The following is a 22,340-nucleotide window of genomic DNA, read 5'->3' on the forward strand; positions in this document are numbered from 1 at the left end:
CTGACTCAGTCAGTAGACCATGGGACTCTCAATCTTGGGTCCTGAGCTGAAGCCCCACGTTGGGTATAGAGAGTACTGAAAATACATAAATAAATATTCTATTTTCCAATTTCACAGGCATACTCTAGAGTGGGCATACTCTAGAGTGGCTACAGGAGTGAGGTATCAACCCCTGAGGTGTGGGTTTAAGGCAAGTTGGTCTCAGAGGCGTGAGTAGGAGTTGGGTGAGCGCTCTCTGTGGCGTTGGTGTGCCCAAAGGAGGACGGTTGGGCCCTGATAGGGTGGGGTGGTGGTCGGCACTGGTAGGCGAGGGGCGGGCCGGCCCCGGGGGCGGGGTCTGCGGCGGTCCGGCCTCCGAGGGAGGGGGAGGCCGCGGCGGGCGCGTGCGCGTGGTCACGCCGGGCGTTTCAAAACCCCTGCGGTCCGGACGGAGCAGCGTGATTGCTGCGTGCGCTGCCCGGGAGCGGGCGCTCCTCAGCTGCTTCACAGCGAGGTTCGACCCCTTCTCTCGCGGGATCCGGGTCCGCGCTCGACGCTCGCTCTCTCCTGCCGCCCCGCCGACGGGGGTCGCCATGGTTCACTTCTTGCACCCGGGCCTGTCGCCCAGGAATATCGTCCCTCCCGACGCTCAGAAGGATGCCCTGGGTTGCTGCGTGGTGCAGGTGAGCACCGGGGCGGGGACGCGAACCTCGGCGGGACGCCGCGCTAGCCAGGGAGTCGTCGGGGACTGTGCGAAGGCACTTGCTGGTTCGTTTGGCTGACGTGGGGTAAAGTCTGAAGAGTGAGCCGAGGCTGGGCTCCTGTCGTCGCTGGGGAAGTGCACGCTGGAAGGGAGTTTTCTGTCCCGGGGGTCCCAGCCTCTGGGCCGAGCGCTCTGACCTGGCGCCGCAGCGTTCAGGCTCGGCGAGGGCGAGTCCCGCCCCCCCGGCTGACCCGAGGGCATCTCCTCCTCTGGTCTGCGATTCTCATCTGTGGAGGCAGCCGCCGTTTGCTGAGTGGTGTAAGTTCGGACGTAAACTCTCTAGGCTTGGCCGGCAGTTGACGGTGGCGCTTATTATTGTCATAATGAACCCAAATGCCCCCGACCTCGACCGTACTGCCACGTGCATTGTGGACGTGGTACTGCGTAGAGACTGTGACCCAGCAGTCCCTAGTACCCGAGGCCTGTGCCCCGGAACTCTAGCTGGAAGCCGCTCGTGCGTCCGGCGAGGGGGTGGGGGGACTAGAACCCCAAGACTTGAAATCCTTTCAGTTCACGTGTACCCCCTTCCGTCCTCCCTCCACGGAATTCCTATTAAACTACACCTACAAAAATGCAAACCAAGAGAGTGTATTTTCTGCTGCGTGTTAAGTATCGCGTTTCTAGAGTAATCCGGTTATCTCTAGTCTTTTGTATGCATTGATAGTCTCCATTTTTCTGTGGTCTAGGGCAGTTGAGAACTCTAAAGGTTAGTTGATTTGCTTAAGAACCTGAACTTGACTTCGGGTGTTCTGGGGTCAGATTCCACATTCTACAACGCCCCAAGGGCCACGACTCTTAGAACTCAAAATCCACTTAAGGCTCAACCTAAAATATGGAGGGAAGGAAACGTTCATTGAGGTTGTGCTTTACGTGCAATACCTTGTTGGAAGATTGTTGTGCCCTACAACGATTTGTCCTGTACTTCTCTGTACTCTGTTGGATTCACTTTTAATGCTGCTATATAATTTGTAAACTTGTTTGTAGCAAATAGAAAAGCTGGGTTTTTAAGCATGTACTATATAGCACACACAGTATCTCAAGCACATTTTTTGTTGACGCTGATTGGAATTGAAACAAGATTTTTCCCTAGAAATCAAACCAACCCATTTTCTGCCTGGTTCCATAGTGTACTGCATACATTCGTTTTCTTGGTAAGATTTTATTTTCAATTAATCTTGAAAATTAACACATTTTCGCTTATATATATTTTCCCATTTATGTCATCTTTAATTTTATTTAGTAATGTGTTGTAGTTTTTGATAATAAAGGTCTGTGACATATTTTGTTAAATTCATCCCTATTTTTGATACTGTAAAAATATTTTGGAAAAAACAATGCAAAGAATTTTTTGGTGTATTGCTCTTGCATCCTGCAATCTTGCTAGATTCACTTTTTTAAAAAAGATTTCTTAAGATTTTCGTCACAGTTATGTCATCTGCAAATAAAGACAGCTTAACTTTATTCCCTTTTAGTCTATGCTTTTTTTTAAGTCTATGCTTTTTATTTCCTTTTTCTAAATTGTATTTTCTCTAGAACCTTTGTAAAATGTTGAAGTGGTGAGAGTAAACATCTTTGTATTCTAGATCTTTCACCTTTAAGTATGATACTGGTTAAAGGTTTTTCCATAGATGCCCATTATCAAGTTAAGGATGTTTTCTTCCATTCCTAGTTTGCCAGGAGTATATTTAAAAAAATATATATTTTTTTATGTTTTTATTTTTGACAGAGAGAGAGAGAGAGAGAGAGAGAGCGCGCGCGAGCGAGCATGAGCGGGGGAGGGGCAGGAGAGAGAGGGAGACAGAATCAGAAGCAGGCTCCAGGCTTTGAGCTGTCAGCACAGAGCCCGATGCAGGGCTCATATTCACAGCCTTGAGCGATCGTGACCTGACTGAGCCACCCAGGCGCCCTTGCCAGGAGTGTTTTTAAAATCATGAATGTGTGTTGAATTTTGTCAAGTGCTTTTTCAGCATTTATTAAGATTATATGTTTTTGTTGTTTTTCTGTTAATGTGGTGGACTTTCTAGATTGTGAATTTAACTTTACATTTACATCTAAACCCCACATGGTCATGATGTATTGTTTTTATATACCACAGGATTTTATTTGCTGATATTTCGTTAAGTATTTGTATGCCCCGTGTTTATGAGGGAGATTGCTCTCCAGAAATATTTTATCTAGTTTTAGTATCACGATAATGCTGGCCTCAAAAATGAATTGGGAATTGTTCCTTGTTCAATTTTTTTTCCTATTCAATTTTTTGAGTTTGTGGAGGATAGATATTATTTTTTGCCTTTTTAAAAATTTAATTATTTCTTTTGAGTAAACTCTGCCCTCAATGTGGGGCTCAAACTCATGACTCTGAGATTATTTCTTCCTTAGGTGTTTAATAGCACTCATCAGTGAAGCCACTGAAACTAATTTCTTTGGGAGAGCTATTCATATACTTCATTTTATGTTTTATAAAAGCATCAATTTATCGAGTCATAACATTCCTAAATATGGATGCATTTATTAATAGATTATCAGTTTTTGTAGTTATTTAAGTAATTTGCCTATTTCATCTGAGTTACCAAATTTATTGGCAAAATTGTTCATAGGATACCTTTTTGTCATTTTAATTCTTATAGGATCTGTAATGATGTTCCCTCTTTTGTTCCTGGTGTTGGTGTTTTCTCTTTTTACTTTCTCTTAGTCTTTGTATCTAGGGATTTAATAATTGTTAGTCTTTTTGAAGAACTAACTTTTGGTTTTGATTTATATCCATTGCACATCTGTTTTCTCTTCTGCTTGTATCTTTATAATTTCTTATGTTTATCCTTGGGTTTAACTTACTCTCTATCTTTTTAAGGTGGAAACTTAGGGCATTAAATTTATAAGTTGTTTCTAAATTTTTAAAAATGTTTTTAAATTTATTTTTGAGAGAGGCATAGCGCAAGTGGGGGAGGGGCAGAGAGACAGACAGACACACACACACACACACACACACACAATCTGAAGCAGGCTCAAGTCTCTGAATTGTTAGCAAAGAGCCTGATGCGGGGCTTGAACTCATGAACCTTAAGATCATGACCTGAGCCAACGTTGGACGCTTGACAGACTGAGCCACCCAGGCGACCCTTACATCTTGTTTCTAATACAAACATTTCCTCCAATAGTGCTTTGGTTAATACCCATAAACTCTGGTATATTGTTCACAATATTTTCTAATTTCCATTATGATTTCTTCTTTGAGCCATGGGATGTTTAGAAATGTATTGCTTCATTACCAAATAGTTGGGGATATTTAACATATCTTTTTTTTTAAGGGGGGGAGGGGAGAGGGAGAGAGAATCCCAAGTAGGCCCCTCACCCAGTGCAGAGTCCTTCACTTGGCTCGATTCTAGGACCTGAGCTGAAATCAAGAGTTGGGTGCTCAACCAACTGAGCCAGTCAGGCCCTCCACACATCTTTTTTTTTTTTTTAATTGACTTCAAACGAGGGGCGCCTGGTTGGCTCAGTCGGTTTAACGGCCGACTTTGGCTCAGGTCATGATCTCGCGGTCCGTGAGTTCGAGCCCCGCGTCGGGCTCTGTGCTGACAGCTCTGTTCTGTGATTCAGAACAGGCCGAATCTGAAATCAGCCTGCTTCAGATTCTGTGTCTCCCTCTCTCTGACCCTACCCCGTTCATGCTCTGTCTCAAAAATAAATAAACGTTAAAAAAAAAAATTGTAAATTGACTTCAAACATAATTATTGTTAGAGACCATACTCTATGATTTTAATCCATTTGTATACATATATTTTAAATGTTTATTTATTTTTTGAGATAGAGAGCACAAGCATGGGAGGGGCAAAAAGGGGTGGGGAGACAGAGGGTCCAAAGTGGGCTTTGCACTGACAGTGGTGAGGCTTGAACTCAGGAACTGTGAGAATCATGACCTGAGCTGATGCTGGACACTCATCAGACTGAGCCACTCAGGTGCCCCTTAATCCATTTACATTATTGAGATTCGTTTTATGGCTCAGATATGATTTATCTTGGTGCACACTTATGTGCACTTAAAGATATATATTGTACAGCAATATATATGGGTTTTATCTATGAATGTCAGGTGAAGTTGGTTGATAATGTTAATTTTCTATATTCTTACTCCTTTTCCAGCTCCTTGTTTTTTATCAGTTGTTTGAAGATGAATGTTCATTTCCAACTCTGGATTTTTCTTTTTATTCTTTGAGTTTGCTTCATGAATTTTGAAGCTGTTAGTAAGTGCATATACATTTAGGAATTACGTCTTCCTGATGAATTGATCCTTTTATCTTTATGTATTCTGGTAATAGTCTCGCCTTGAAGTCTTTTTCTGACATTAATATAGTTAACTCCGTTTTCCTTATGATTGGTATTTGACAATCCTGTATGGTTGTTCATGTTTAAAGCACATCTCTTGTAGAAAAGGTCTTTTATTCAGTCTGACAGTCTGCCTTTTAAATCAGAGTAAATGTGATTATCAAAATTGTTGGGTTTAAAGTCTGCTGTGTTGCTATTTGTGTTTTATTTGTCCTGTTTGTCATTTTGTTTCTTCCTTTCCTGACTTGAACACTTTTCAAGTTTCATTTTATCTCTCCTATTGACTTGCTAGTTCTGCTTCTCTCCTTTACCTTCTTCCAGTCTCTTTCCCCCCTCCCCCCTTCTGTCAGTCTTTAATGGTCACTCAAAGGTAGCAGTTTTTAAAGTGTGGATTAAGGACCTCTGTGGTCTTTAAGGCCCCATTTTCTTTCTTTTTTTACATTTATTTATTTTTGAGAGACAGAGACAGAGCATGAGCAGGGGAGAGGCAGAGAGAGAAGGAGACACCACGCTCCAGGCTCTGAGCACGCTGTCAGCACAGAGCCCGATGTAGGGCTTGAACCCGTGAACTGTGAGATCATGACCTGAGCCAAAGTTGGACGCTCAACTGACTGAGCCACCCAGGCGCCCCAGTGTGGAATTGGGTTTTTAACTTCTTTTATTTCTAAATGAATTAATACAGGTTTTAAAGATTTCTGAGTTTTAACTTATGTAGTAACATGTTGATAGATAGAATCCAGTTTTTAAGAGTATAAAGTGGTCCTAAGACCAAGAAGTTTGAGAGTCACAGCTCTGGGTTTTAAAATACACATTTGACTTGATCACATTCTACTTTAAAATATATCAGTTTAGGGGCACCTGAGTGGCTCAGTTGGTTAAGCATCCGACTTCAGCTCAGGTCATGATCTCACTATTTGTGAATTCGAGCCCCACATCTGTGCTGACAACTCGGAGCCTGGAACCTGCTTCAGATTCTGTGTCTCCCTCTCTTTGCCCCTTCCCCACTCAGGCTCTGTCTCTCAAAAATGAATAAACGTTAAAAAAAATTTTTTTTAAATATAGCAGTTTACCTTAAAACAGTATTCTTTGATTTTTTTTTCCCTTTTGTTTTGTCCTTGGTGCTAGTGAGATAATATACCTCTTACTTCTCCATGTTATAAATTGCACAATTTATTTCTTTATTTTTGCTTTGATCAGTTATTTCTTAAAGACATTAGGAAATAAAAAAGTTTTTTTCCTTATCCACGTTTCCATTTCCATTACTCCCTTTTTCTTAAATCCCAAATATTCATCTTCTTTCCTTTTTCTTCAGCTTAAAGAACATTTAACCTTTCTTATAGTGTAGATTGGTTGGCAACAAGTTCTCTCTGCTTTTTGTTTGAGAATATCTTTATTTCAGCTTTATTTTTGAAAGCTATTTTAATTGTACTTAATTTTTTTCCCCTATTGTACTTTTTTGGGAAAGATTTTGTTTTATTAAATTTTTTTTTTTAATTTTTTTTTTTCAACGTTTATTTATTTTTGGGACAGAGAGAGACAGAGCATGAACAGGCGAGGGGCAGAGAGAGAAGGAGACACAGAATCGGAAACAGGCTCCAGGCTCTGAGCCATCAGCCCAGAGCCCGACGCGGGGCTCGAACTCACGGACCGCGAGATCGTGACCTGGCTGAAGTCGGACGCTTACCCGACTGCGCCACCCAGGCGCCCCTTATTAAATTTTTTTAATGTTTATTTATTTATTTGGAGAGAGAGAGAGCAGGGGAGGGGCAAAGAGAGAGAATTCCAAGCAGGCTTTGCACTGTCCGTGCAGAGCTGGATGTGGGGCTCAAACTCACAAACCTTGAGTTCATAACCTGAGCCAAAATCAAGAGTTGGACACTTCACTGACTGAGCCACCCAGGCACCCCTCAACATAAGAATTTTTGAGGAACACAGTCTATAGCAAGGAGTGAGGGCTAATTTTAAAGGAGTGATTTGGGGGACACAGCCCAAGGCAACCTTAACAAATCATTAACAAGTCTTAACAAATGTTAAGAATCTTGATGAGATTAGTGGAATCTATGAGAGAATGGAGGGAGATTTGAGACCTGGAGACACAAGGAGGAAGGCCATGTGAAGATGAAGACAGAGATCATTTTTGCTGCCTCAGCTGGGGAGAGCCAGGAGCTTCTACAAGCTGATAACAGTTTTTCCCTTGAGCCTTCAGAGGAGAATGGCCCTGCTCTCAGGGGACTTGTTTTCTGGACTTCTGTTCTCCAGAACTGTGAGAGAACAAACTTCTGTTGTTTTTAGCCATCTCATTTTTTTTTCTCAGTCTTTATTTAATTTATTTTTTAATTTAATTTAATTTTTTTATTTAAAAAAAAATTTTTGTTTTAACGTTTTATTCATTTTTGAGACAGAGAGAAACAGAGCATGAACGGCGGAGGGGCAGAGAGAGAGGGAGACACAGAATTGGAAGCAGGCTCCAGGCTCTGAGCCATCAGCCCAGAGCCCGACGCGGGGCTCGAACTCACGGACCGCGAGATCGTGACCTGAGCCGAAGTCGGCCGCCCAACCGACTGAGCCACCCAGGCGCCCCTTAATTTATTTTTTTAATTTACATCCAGGTTAGTTGTAATATAGTGCAACAGTGATTTCAGGAGTAGATTAATGCCTCTTACCCATTTAGCCCATCCCCCCTCTCACAACCCCTCCAGTAACCCTCTGCTTGTTCTCCATATTTAAGAGTTTCCTCTGTTTTGTCCCCCTCCCTGTTTTTATATTATTTTTGCTTCCCTTCCCTTGTGTTCATCTGTTGTGTGTCTTAAAGTCCTCATATGAGTGAAGTCATATGATTTTTGTCTTTCTCTGACTAATTTTGCTTAGCATAATACCCTCTAGTTCCATCCACGTAGTTGCAAATGGCAGGATTTCATTCTTTTTGATTGCCTACTAATAGTCCTGTGTGTGTGTGTGTGTGTGTGTGTACGTGTACACACCAAATCTTCTTTATCTATTCATCCATCGATGGACATTTGGGCTCTTTCCATACTTCAGCTATTGTTGATAGTGCTGCTGTAAACATCGGGGTGCATGTGCCCCTTTGAAACAGCATACCTGTATCCCTTGGGTAAATACCTAGTAGTGCAATTGCCGGGTCGTAGGGTAGTTCTATTTTTAATTTTTTGAGGAACCTCCATATTGTTTTCCAGAGTTAGTCATCTCATTTTTTGTGGTAATTTTAGCCACACTAGGAAACAAATACATGTTCTAACTTCATTCACCTCCCTTCTGTCTTCTTTGAGAGTTTCATGTTGTCAGAACCAAACTGACAGGGCAAGGGAATCTGTTCAGGAGATCTGCTTTATTCCAGTAGAGAGCAGGGTAGAGAAGATTAAGGAGTGAGTCTGGGTAGGAGGTAGGTGGCAAGTGCTGTAGTACAATTCTGCTTACATAAAGTTTACAGACATGGAGAACTAAATAGTATACAAGATAATGATTGTCTCTGGGTGAAGGGATGGGAAATAGCATCAGAAAGGGACTGCAAACATACTGGTATATTCATTTTAAGCTATGGGATAAATACAAAAGCGTATTTTAAAAATATACTTTATATTATATTTTATTTTTATATTTGAAATGTTTTATAAATTTTCTTTAATTTTTTTAATGTTTATTTATTTTTGAGAAACAGAGAGACAGAGCATGAGCAGGTGAGGGGCAGAGGGAGAGGGAGATACAGAATCCGAAGCAGGCTCCAGACTCTGAGCTGTCAGCACAGAGCCTGACGTGGGGCTCGAACCCACAAACTGTGAGGTCATGACCTGAGCTGAAGTTGGTCATTTAACCGACTGAGCTACCCAGGTGCCCCTGAATGTTTTATAAATTTCTAAATATCTTTTATGTGGATTTAGTCTTTAGTATACTATATTTTTATTTTTGTTCTTTTTATTTTATTTATTTTATTTTATTTATTTATTTTTTTTTTTAATTTTTTTTTTTCAACGTTTATTTATTTTTGGGACAGAGAGAGACAGAGCATGAACGGGGGAGGGGCAGAGAGAGAGGGAGACACAGAATCAGAAGCAGGCTCCAGGCTCTGAGCCATCAGCCCAGAGCCCAACGCGGGGCTCGAACTCACGGACCGCGAGATCGTGACCTGGCTGAAGTCGGACGCTTACCCGACTGCGCCACCCAGGCGCCCCATTTTTGTTCTTTTTAAAAAATGTTTATTTTGAGAGAGAAAGAGTGAGAGCAAGTGCACAGGGGAGGGGAAGAGAGAGCAGGAGAGAGAGAATCCTAAGCAGGGTCCTCACTGTTAGTGCAGAGCCCTATGCTGTGCTCAGTCCAACAAAATGTGAGATCATGACCTGAGCTGAGATTAAGAGTCAGTGCTTAACTGATTAAATTAACAGATTAAGTGTTTAACAGATTAAGTGCTTGACTGACTGAGCCACCCAGCCATCCCTACTATGCTATATTTTTTAAATGGGGCTGTCATGTAGTAATATGGCAAATAATGTTAGAAAATCTTAAAACTAAATATTTGGGATCAAATGTTACAAACATTTGCAAAGTAAGAGAAATCCCCAGGACCCCCACCTAATCCAGATAAAGTGGAAAACATCACTGTAAGCAGACCCTAAATCTTTGACATTTACCAATATCAATAACTTGGGATTGGAGGCTAGGCTTTTGCCAAAATCTGGGAGGGAATTTGAGTGGATACTGTAAACTATAACTATATATATAATATAAACTAATATGGGCTAACAAAGGCTGGCTTTACTTTAGTGAAATGGTAGATCTAAAAAAATTTGCTTATGGGAAAGGGAAATGGGGAATGCTGTCAGTTTTGGTGTGGATTTTGAGTAGATAGATACCTCCTTAAAATTTGCTACTGGGGTGCCTGGGTGGCTCAGTCAGGTATCCAGCTTTGGCTCAAGTCACAATCTCACGGTTGATGAGTTCAAGCCCTGCATAAGACTCTGTGCTGACAGCTCAGAGCCTGGAGCCTATTTCAGATTATGTGTCTCCCTCTCTCCGTACCTCTTTCCCCACTTGTGCTCTTTCTCTTTCAAAAATAAATAAACAAAAAAACAATTTGCAGGGCGCCTGGGTGGCGCAGTCAGTTAATTCGTTCGACTTTGGCTCAGGCCATGATCTCAAGGTTTTTAGTTCGAGCCCAACATCAGGCTCTCTGCTGACAGCTCGGAGCCTGGAGCCTGCTTTGGATTTTGTCTCCCTCTCTGCTCCTCTCCTGCTCGCATTGTGTCTCTGTTACTGTCTGTCTCTCTCTCTCAAAAATAAATAAACATTAAAAAAAATTTGCTACCATAGGCTTGTCTTCACACACATTCAGGGTTTTTTGTTTGTTTGTTTATTCTGAGAGACAGCACAGCTTGGGAAGGGCAGAGAGAGACTCCCAAGCAGGCTCCACACAGTCAGTACAGAGCCCAACGTGGTGCTCAGTCTCATGAACCACAAGATCATGACCTGAACCAAAATCGAGAGTTGGACACTTAACTGACTGGGCCCCACATTTAGGGTTTCTTGCTTGGTTCAGGAAATCTATAGTTCAGAAATTATCAGGGTGAGCCTTGGTAATTCCCCTGGGGTAACCATAGTTTTGCAGAATCTCTCTGATGTGAACATCTTTTTTCTTCTTCTTTTAAGTTTATTTATTTTGAGAGAGAGAGAGTGCAAGAGAGAGAGAGAGAGAGACAGAATCCCAAGTAGACTCCACGCTGTCAGTGCAGAGCCCAGTGTGGGGTTTGAACTCATGAACTGTGAGATCATGACCTGAGTGGAGATTAAGAGTCATATGCTTAACCAACTGAGCTACCCAGGCGCCCCTGTGACATGTCTTCTACCCAGGCCTCATAGGAATCCAGTAAATAAAATCCCATTAAAAGTGCGTTCACAATCTTAATTTATGAACCACGAATCTCCATGAGTAAAATTCAACAGAATCAACAACAGGATTACATTCCAGGAAACTTAAGGAAATGGATTATTAAAACACTATAAGTATATTTAAAAGTAAAGATATAAAAGATGAAATAAGTCATGAAAAAAGAACAATATACAATTAAACTATGAAGAAATATATACCACTAAACAAAGAGATAGTGACCTGGGAGATAGATGTGTAGAAATTACCCACATGAAGTATAATCTCCATTTTCCCATGGGCCTGTAAACCAATTCTGGCTTTTAAGACCTAAGTAGAAGTCTCCTGAGACTCTTTCAGGGACTCTTTTTGCTTCCCTCAGTCTTTTGGACATGAATTCTGACCTGGGGAGTTGGAGCAACTAAAATTTTGGGAATGCAAAATTGTAGATCCATTTGGCAAGAACAGGTTGGCACTTTTCTTTTTTTAATTTTTTTTTTTAAACGTTTATTTATTTTTGAGACAGAGACAGAGCATGAACGGGGGAGGGGCAGAGAGAGAGGGAGACACAGAATCCGAAGCAGGCTCCAGGCTCTGAGTCATCAGCCCAGAGCCCGACGCGGGGCTCGAACTCACGGACTGTGAGATCGTGACCTGAGCTGGAGTCGGACGCTTAACCGACTGAGCCACCCAGGCGCCCCGGCACTTTTCTTATATAAAGTTAAATACAGACTAGTAGGAAGTGTGGAATCCCAGGGACCCAGGAATCCCATTCCTAGGAAACTACCCAAGAAAAATGAAACCCAGATTCACATAAACTTACATGAATATTTATAGCAGCTTTCTTCAAAACTGTCTAAAACTTTAAATAATACAAATGCCCTTAATGATAAAATTGTGGAACATGCGGTATAATACTTCTCAGCAATAAAAAAGGAACTAATTACAAAAACACAACATGGAAGAATCTTGAATGCTTTATGGGGAGTGAAAGAAATCAGATTCAAAAGGCCTACATATTGAATGATTCTATTTATATGACATTTTGGAAAAGGGAGAACTCTGGGGACAAACACAGATTTGGTTGCTTGGGGTTGGTGGGAGGGATTGTCTATAAAGGGACATGGGAATTTTTGGGTTATAGAACTGTTCTCTATGTTTATTATGGTGGTGTGGCACATGACTATGCATTTGTTAAAATTTGTGGAACTAAGTACACCAAAAAGTAATTTTTTTGCTATATGTAAATTAGACCTCAGTTAAAACACACACACACACACACACACACACACACACACACACACAGAGAAATGAATAGGAAGAAAGTGATTACAGTAGTCTCCCTTTATCTGAGGTTTCACTTTCTGTGGTTTCACTTACCCTAAATCAACTGTAGTCCCGAAGTAGGTCATCGTTTGTTTTATTTTATTTTATTTTTTTAACGTTCATTTATTTTTGAGAGAGAATGTGAGCAGAGGAGGGGTAGAGAGAGAAGGAGACACAGAATCTGAAGCAGGCTCCAGGCTCTGAGCTGTCAACACAGAGCCCCACGTGGGGCCTGAACTCACAGACCGTGAGATCATGACCTGAGCCGAAGTGGGACACTTAACCAACTGAGCCACCCAGGCACCCCTCAGGTCATCTTCTCTTGGCATATTGTCAGAAAATCATTAGTAGTCTAATGCTGCTTCACACTGCCTGTGGCATTCACCTCACTGCTTTTCATCATGTAGCCATTTTATCATTTCATATCCTCACAAGAAGGATGAGTACAGTACAGTTAAGATATTTTGAGAGACAACATTGATATAATTTATTACAGTATATTGTTAATCTCTTACTGTGCCTAGTTTATAAATTAAACTTTATTTTAGGTATGTAGAGGAGAAAACAGTCTGTATCGGGTTTGGTACCGTGGGCAGTTTTAGGCATCCACGGGGAGTCTTGGAATGCATCTTCTGTGGATACGTGGATAAGTGGGGGACTACTGGATAGCATGTGAACTTATTGGAGAAATTTAGTTATGAAGAGGAGTAACTGAAGAGAATGTGGGTTTCTGCAGAAGGTGTTTTTGTTTTTAAGGTATATAGCAGAACAAATTATATGTTAAGAATGATCCATTTGAGGACACTCTGAAGATGTATGCATGAAGAAATGATAGGAGGGACCAAGGCAAGGGGGGATGAAGTCAGTCAGCACACGTGGAAGTGTTGGGCTTTGCAAGGAGGTACACATTTTCTTTTTTTGTTTGTTTGTGTTTTTAAAGTTTATTTTTGAGAGAGAACGCACACAAGCAAGGGAAGAGCAGAGAGAGAGAATCCCAAGTGGAGCTTGAACTCAGGAACCATGAGATCATGACCTGAGCTGAAATCAAGAATTGGATGCCTAACCCAGGTGCCCCGCCCCCCCCAATATTTTCCATGTAAGAGGAAAGTAAAGGAAAGATGCATGCATTTTCCGGCTAAATTCGATGGTGAGATGGCCTCATTTTTCTCCATGAAGTGAGTCAGATTCTGATAGCATAAAATGCATTTGAGGAATAAGTAGAAGGCATGGAATAATTCTTGCCTGATGTTGGGAGAGTACCCTGTCTTGAAGACCTTATGGAGACAACTGTCTCAGAGCTACGGAGGGCTAATTTGAAGTTAATGATTATGAATTTGCTGTGACATGCTATGTTATGGGAATCTTCCTCCTTCCCATAGATGATTAGCTGCTGTGTGTTGCCACAAAAAACTAGTTAGTAGAGTTCTTCTAAGAACGGAGTTTTGTCTGGAGAGGGAATAAGGAGTTGAGGGTATTTGCAAAGGAGTAATTTTTACTTTGGATCATGGAAGGAACTTAATCATTTGAAAGTGGTGTGGAAGTCAAGGAATTATTCCATGTTGAAGCCTCTGACAAAGGTAACAACCTCTGTTTGACCTATGTCTATCTCTTCGTGTCTGATACAATGCCATGCCTTTCAAATATTTGTTGGATAAACAAATGCCAGTTTCTCTTAGAGGAGAAAGAGACCATATGCCTCTTTACTCTCACCTCACTGTCAGTTCTTACTCTTCTACAGCAGCCTGGTATAGCACACTTACATTGTGAACACTTGAGGGTAAGAATAGGCAGGCCTGGGGCACCTGCATGGCTCAGTCAGTTAAGTGTCTGACTTTTGGTTCAGGTCATGATTTCATGGTTTGTGAGTCTGAGCCCCGCGTCAGACTCTTTGCTGCCGGTGGAGAACCTGCTTGGGATTCTCTCTTCCTCTCTCTCTGCCCCTCCCTGGCTCGCACTCTGTCTCTCTCAAAATAAATAAATAAACTTAAAAAAATACACTTAAAAAAAAAAAAGAATAGACAGGCCTTATCCTCTGGGACATAGTAATCACTGAGTAATAAATATTTGTTGAGTGAATGACCATGTGATGTCTGTTTGAGTTGCCCCTGTGTTTCATTGAAGTTGTCAGATTTCTTGGTTGTGTTCCCCACTATTAGCTCCAAAAGGATTAAAATAATATTTTGCTCATTGCTGTATTTTCAATGGCTGGCACACAACAGGTGATGAGTGAAGGATTGAGAGAACTTATTTTTTTTTCAAGATACAACAGAAATAGATAAAATCTTCCATTCAGTTAACAGTTGGAATAAGGTGGTTTCGTTACATATAAATCATGTAAGTCACTACTAGGGTAAGGAGAATGTATCTTCAGATATCCTTACCAACTAGTTTGATGTCTTTTGCATGGTCTACTTCTGTGCTGAGTTTTTCTGGATGTATTCTAACAAAGTTTGTTTTCTAGGAGGAGGCATCTCCCTACTCTTTGGTCAACATCTGCCTGAACTTCCTGATTGCTAACCTAGAGAAATTGTGTTCTGAAAGATCTGATGGAACATTGTGCCTTCCAGAGCATTGGAGTTTTCCTCAGGAAGTAGCTGATCGATTCCTTGGGGTGATGACATGGCAAGGTAATAATAACACTCTTTTATTTTAATTTTTTAAAGTTTATTTCTTTATTTTGAGAGAGAGTGCGCTCTCGCGAGCACTCTTGGATGAGTGCATGGGGGAGGGGCAGAGAGAGAAGGGGGAGAGAGAGAATGCCAAGCCCGTGTGGGGCTCGATCCCATGAACTGTAAGATCATGACCTGATCTGAAATCAAGAGTTGGACACTTAACCAACTGAGTCACCCAGGTATCCCTATTTAATTTTTTTTGATAAGGTTTCTTTATATTGTACTCTTAAAGCATTTTACTATTTGAAGAGTGCTTTCATATCCAGTTCCTGTTTTACTCCTCACAACAAATGGATGGGAAATAGGGAAATAATTTCCATTTTATTTGTGTGGAGATTTGAATCTCAGAGTCTTTCTGGGATCCCTTGCAGGAAATTTGTCTTGTTTCTAGGTTTATCCTGCTATTAGCTTAGCAGAGTGAAGACAATGGAGAACTAAACCAAGTTCCCACTCATCTGTTTGCTCTCTAGCTTTTGAAGTGCTGTTCCTATAGTCTGGTCTCCTACTCTTTTCGTTGTGAATACGAGACTTAAAAATCTTTTCATTTACTTCCCCTTGTAGTGAGGCTTTCAAAACCTCACCAAAAGTTGTTATTTTACTTTTTGATTACAGCCTTCCTGGTGGATGTGAAGTATTTATTGTGGTTTTGTTGCATTTCCCTAATGAGTAATGATGTTGAACATTTTAAATGGTGTTTAATTTATCATGTTACTGTTTTTTTTTAAGTTTATTTATTTTGAGAGAGACAGTGCAAGTGGGGGACGCGCAGTCTCCACACAGTCTGTGCAGAACCCAGTGTAGGGCTTGAACTCACAACCATGAGATCATGACCTGAGCTGTAATCAAGGGTGGGACACTTAACCAACTGAGCCACCCAGGCATCTCCACTTTTTTTTTTTAATGTTTATTAGTTTTTTCTTAATATAAAGGCTTTTGGTAACAAATTACTGAGATGTGTTTCACATACTATATAATTCACCTACTTAAAGTGTACAGTTCAATGGTATTATTATTTTTGTTTTTAGCGATTTGGGCGGCTGTCATCACAATCAATTTTAGAACATTTTTTGTCACCTCAAAAAGAAACTCCTTACCCATCCCCCAATCCTAAGCAACTACTCATAGACTTTTTATTTCTGTGTTGTTTTTTTTTCCCTGAACATTTAATATAAATCAAATTGTATAATATGTGGCCTTTTATATCTTCTTTGGAGACATGTCTATTCATATCCTTTGCCCAGTTCTTTCTTTTTCTTTTTTTTTCTTTTTATTTACTTATTCTTTTAATTTAAAAAAAATTACTAATTTTTTAGTTTACATCCAAGTTAGTTAGCATATAGTGCAACAATGATTTCAGGAGTAGATTCCTTAATGCCTGCATTTAGCCCACCCCCTCCCACAACCCCTCCAGCAACCCTCTGTTCTCTATAAGAGTCTCTTATGTTTTGTCCCTCTCCCTGTTTTTATATTATTTTTGCTTCCCTTCCCTTATGTTCATCTGTTTTGTATCTTAAATTCCTCATATGAGTAAAATCATATGATATGTGTCTTTCTCTGGCTAATTTCACTTTAGCGTAATACCCTCTAGTTCCATCCACGTAATTCCAAATGGGAAGATTTCATTCTTTGTGATTGCCGAGTACTTTTTTTTTAAATGTTTATTTATTTTTGAGAGAGAGAGGGAGGGGCAGACAGAGAGGGAGAAATAGAAAATCCCAAGCAGGCTCAGCACTGTCAGCACAGAGCCCCAGAAATTAAAAAAAATGATCACCATGATAAATCTAGTTACCATCTGTTAACCATACAAAGGTTTTACAATATTACTGACTATATTCCCTATGCTGTACATTACATCCCCATGTCTTATTTTCTTGTTACAAGTCCCTTATCAGTTACATGGTTGCAATTATTTTCTTCCATTCTATGAATTCTCTTTTCACTTTGCTGATAGTGTGTTTTGACTTACAAACAGTTTTAATTTTTTAATGTTTATTTCTGAGAGAGAGACGAGTGCGAACGGGGGAGAGGCAGAGAGAGGAAGACACAGAATCCAAAGCAGGTTCCAGGCTCTGAGCTGTCAGCACAGAGCCCAACGCGGGGCTCAAACTCACAAGCTGCAAGGTCATGACCTGAGCCGAAGTCGGATGCTTAACCGACTGAGCCACTCAGGTGCCCTAAAAATGGTTTTAATTTCCATGAAGTCCAATTTATCTATTTATTTTCTGGCTCATGCTTTTGGTATCATATCTAAAAATTCATTGCCAAATCCAAGGTCCTAAAGATTATACCTGTATTTTCTTCTAAGAGTGTTGGTTTTTTCACTCCTACACTCTTAGGTTTTTGGTCCATTTTGAGTTTATTTTTGTATATGGCATGAAGTGTAAGAGTCCAGCTTTATGTTTTCCATGTGCCTATACAGTTGTCCCATCACTATTTGTTGAAAAGTTTATTCTTTCACTATTGAATGGTGTTGGCACCCTTTTAAAAAATCAGATGACCACAGAGCATTGTGTTTATTTCTTACCTTCATTTCTGTTCTGCGAAGCAATATGTCTATCCTTTGTCTGTATGACCCTATCTTGATTGCTGTTGCTTTGTAGTAAATTTTGAAATTCGAAAGTGAGAATTCTCTTTTTAGGATTGTTTTGGCTATTCTGGGTCCTTTATATTTCCGTATGAAGTTTAGAACTGATTGGTCAGTTTCTACAAAGAATCCAGCTGGGATTTGATTAAGGATTGCATCAAATAGGTACGTTAATTTGGAGAGCATTACCATCTTAACAGCATTAAGTCTTCTGATGATGAACATGATGTCTGTTTATTTAGATCATCTTGAATTATTTTCTAATGTTTTGCCATCTTAACCATTTGAAATCTTCATGAGTTTGGGTTAACTTTCTATTAAACTGGACTTTCATTTCTTTGAACAGTGTTTTCTAGTTCATGTATATAAGTTTACACATCTTTTGTTAAATTTATTTCTAAGTATTTTATTCTTTTGATATTATTTTATGTGGAATTGCTTTCTTAATTTCATTTTTGTTATTTACATATTTATTTACTTATATTTATTTATTTTTTTGAGAGAAAGAGGGAGAGGGACAGAGAAGAAGGGGCAGACCCTGGGATCATGACCTGAGCCAAATCGAGCTTAACCAGCTGAGCCTCCCAGGTGCCCCTTAATTTCATTTTTGGATTGTTAATTTTTAGTGTACAGAAATATAGTTGATTTTCTTTTTGAAATGTACAAAACTAGAAAATGTAAATAAACCTCAGTATATTCAACCTAAACAATTATCAACTCATGGCCAATCTTGCATCATCCACACACCTACCCACCTTTGTCCTGCCCCCAGATATTTTGAAGTAAATCCCAGGTATTATGTTATTTCAACTGTAAATGTAGGTGGGGAGTGGGGCTTGTAAAATGTATATACATAACCGTAATTTTAATTTAACACTTAAAATTTTAATATTCGTTTTTTAATATCAGATAGTGAGCGTTCATTTTGACTGATTGTCTTATAACTTTTAAAAACCTTTGTTTGAATTAGTATCTAGGTGAGGTCCATATATTGTGATCGGTTGATAGGGTTTTTAGCCCTCTTTTGATCTACAGGCTATCTCGTATTATTTTGCAATATGTATGTTATATGTGTATATATCTCTATCTTTGTGTGTGTGTGTGTGTAAGACTTTATTTTTTAGAGCAGTTTTAGATTTACAACCAGATTGAGGGTACACACACGCATAGTCTCCCCTATTGTCAACGTCACTCATTAGAATAGTACTTTTTTTTTTTAACCAAGGATGACGCTACCTTTGACACCTCATAGTCACCCGGAGTCCATGTTTTAGTTTAGGGTTCGCTCTTGGTGTTGTGTATCCTGTGGGTTTGGACAAAAGTATAAAGACATACCCATCATTATATCATAAAGAATATTTTCACTGTCCTAAAAATCCTCTGTCCTCTGCCTGTTCATACCTTCCTCCCATGCCTGGCAATCACTGATGTTTATATTGTCCCCATAGTTCTGCATATTTGGAATCCTGTGGTATGTAGCCTTTTCATATTGGCTTCTTTCACTCAGTAATATGCATTTCACTCCATGTTTTTTATAGCTTGATAGCTCATGTCTTTTTAGTGCTGAATAATAGTCCATTGTCTGGATGTGCCACTGTTTATTCATTTACCTACCCAAGGATGTCTTGCCTCCAAGTTTTGGCAATTATTGAATAAAGCTGCTGTAAACATCTCTGTGCAGGTTTTTGTGTGGACATAAGTTTTCATCTCCTTTGGGTAAGTAACAAGGAATGTAATTGCTAGATCATATGGTAAGAATATGTTTAGTTTTGTAAGACACTGACAAACTGTCTTCCAGAATGGCTTTTGTACCATTTTGCATCCCACCAGCAGTGTATGAGAGCTCCTGTTGCTTCACATCCTGCCCAACTTTTGGTGTTATCAGTGTTCTGGATTTTGGCCATTCTAATAAGTGTGTAGTGCTGTCTCACTGTTGTCTTAATTTGCATTTCCCTGATGACATGTGATGTGGAGCATCTTTTCCATATGCTTATTTGCCATCTATATATCATCTTTGGTGAGGTCTTTTCAGGTCTTTGGCCCACTTTTTAATTGGAATGTTTTCTTACTGTTTTTGTTTTCTTATTGTTAGGCATTCTTTTTTTTTAATGTTTATTTTTGAGAGAGAGAGAGCACACACTAATGTTAGTTGGGGAGGGGCAGAGAGGGAGACAGAGGCTTCGCACTGACTCCCATGCGGCGCTTGAACTCACAAACCATGAGATCATGACCTGAGCCAAAGTTGGATGTTCAAATGACTGAGCCAGCCAGGCGCCGCATGAGTTCTTTATATGTTTTTGGATAAGTCATTTATCCGATATGCCTTTTGCAATTATTTTCTCCCAGTCTGGCTTGTCTTTTAATTATTTGGATATTCTCTTTCACAGAACATATGATTTTAATTTTATTTGAATTAAGTTAAATTTTGTTTTATTATACTCCTAAATGTTTATTTTTGGGTGAAAGAGAGTGAGTGAGGATGGGGCAGAGAGAGGGGGCCAGAGGATCTGAAGCAGGCATTGCACTGAAAGCAGTGAGTCCGATGTGGGGCTCAAACTCATGAACTGTGACATTATGACCTGAGCCGAAGTTGGACTCTCAATTGACTGAGCCCCACAATTTTAATTTTAATGAAGTCCAGCTTATCAATAATTTTTTTCATGGATTGCGTCTTTGGCATTACTATACCCATTATACCCATAGATTTTCTTCTGTTACATTCTAGGAGTTTTATAGTATTGTGTTTTACAGTTAGGTGTGTGATCTGTTTTTGAGTTAATTTTTTTAATGCTTTTTATTTTAACGTTTGTTTATTTTTTGATTCCGTGAGCAGGAGAGCGGGGCAGGGGGACAGAGAATCCCAAGCAGACTCCAAACTACAGAGCCCAACTCGGGGCTTGAATACACAGACCCTAAGATCATGACCCTAGTCGAAATCAAGAGTCAGATGCTCAACTGACTGAGCCATCCAGGCACCCCTGTTTTGAGTTAATTTTTGTGAAACGTGTTAGTTAGGTCTGTGTCTAGATTCATGTTTTTTTGTTTCTGTTTTTTCATGTGGATGTCCATTTGTTCCAACATCATTTGTTGAAGAAACTATATATTTGCCATTGAATTGTCTTGGTTCTTTGAGTCAAAGATCAGTTGACTGTATTGATTGGGTCTGTTTCTGGGCTCTCTCTTCTGTTCCGTTAATATCTTTATTCTTTTACCAGTACCACACTGTCTTGATTACTGTAGCTTTATAGTGAGTCTTGAAGCTACGTAGTGTCAGCTCTCCAACTTTGTTCTTTTCTTTCAATATTATGTTGGCTGTTCTAGGTCTTTTGCCTTTCCATATAAACTTTATTTATTTATTAAACATTTTTTTTTTTAATGTTTATTTTATTTTTGAGAGAGACAGAGCCCGAGCAGGGGAGGGGCAGAGAGAGAGGGAGACACAGAATCCGAAGCAGGCTCTAGGCTCTGAGCTGTTAGCACAGAGCCTGACGTGGGGCTCGAACCCACTAACCGTGAGATCATGACCTGAGCTGAAGTCAGATGCTTAACCAATTGAGCCACCCAGGCACCCTCCATATAAACTTTAAAAAAAATTATTTTTAGTGTTTATTTATTTTTGAGACAGAGATGAACAGGGGATGGTCAGAGAGAGAGGGAGACACAGAATCTGAAGCAGGCTCCAGGCTCTGAGCTGTCAGTACAGAGCCTGACATGGGCTCGAACTCATGGACCGTGAGATCATGACCTGAGCTGAAGCTCAATTGACTGAGCCACCCAGGAGAATATAAACTTTAGAATCAGTTTATTGACATTCACAAAATAACCTGCTAGGATTTTTATTAAGATTGCATTGTATCTGTATATCAACCTGGGGAAAACTGATAACTTGAAAAAAAATTTTTTTTTGTTTGGATATTTATTTATGTTGGGGGAGAGTGCAAGTGGGCAGGGGCAGAGAGGGGAACAGAGGATCTGAAGCAGGCTCTGTGCTGACAGGCTTTCAACAGCAAGTCCAATATGGGCTTGAACTCACGAACTGAGAGTTCGACCTGAGCCAAAGCCGGATGCTCTGCCCACTGAGCCACCCAGGTGCCCCTAAAAATTTTTTTTAATTCCAGTGTAGTTAACATACAGTGTTATATTAGTTTCAAGTGTGCAGTATAGTGATTCACCAGTTCCATACGTCACTCAATGTTCATCACAAGTGCACTTCTTAGCCCCATTACCCATTTCACCCATACCCCTACCTCCCTCCGGTCTGGTAACAGGAGTGTTTGTTCTCCACAGTTAAGAGTTGTTTCTTAGCTTATTTTTCTCTCTTTCGCCCTCTCTTTTTTTCTCTTTGCTCATCTCTTTCTTAAATTCCACATACAAGTGAAATCATATGGTATTTGTCTTTCTCTGACTGACTTATTTCATTGAGCATGATATTCTCTAGCTGCATCCATGTTGTTGCCAATGGTAAGATTTCTTTCTTTTTTATGGCTGAATAATGCAAAAAACTGATATTTTATAACATTGAATCTTCCTGTTCATGAACATAGAATATCTCTCCCACTTACTTAGTTCTTTGATTTCATTTATCAGTTTTCTAGTTTTCCTCATATAGATCTTGTACAAACTTTTTTAGATTTATACTTAAGTATTTCATTGTTTTGGGGTGTTGATGTAAATGGTATTCTATGTAATGTCAAATTCCCTTTTTCATTGTTGGTATATAGGAAAGCTAGTCACTTTTTGTATAGTAACCTTGTATTGTGCAATCTTGCTGTAATATTAGTTCCAGGCGTTGTTTTTTTGTTTTGTTTTATTTTTTTG

General features: G+C 40.0%; 1 protein-coding gene across 1 annotated transcript in view; it reads left to right on the plus strand.

Annotated features, from left to right (window-relative positions):
* The window catches only part of ZYG11A (zyg-11 family member A, cell cycle regulator), a 74,957-nt gene continuing 52,617 nt past the window's right edge, over nt 1–22,340 (plus strand). The window contains 2 exon segments of the mRNA XM_043573339.1: nt 1–662; nt 14,728–14,893. Of these exon segments, the coding sequence (XP_043429274.1) occupies nt 573–662; nt 14,728–14,893 (256 nt within the window). The 5' untranslated portion in view covers nt 1–572.

Source organism: Prionailurus bengalensis, chromosome C1, assembly GCF_016509475.1.
Source record: "Prionailurus bengalensis isolate Pbe53 chromosome C1, Fcat_Pben_1.1_paternal_pri, whole genome shotgun sequence".
Taxonomy (NCBI): domain Eukaryota; kingdom Metazoa; phylum Chordata; class Mammalia; order Carnivora; family Felidae; genus Prionailurus; species Prionailurus bengalensis.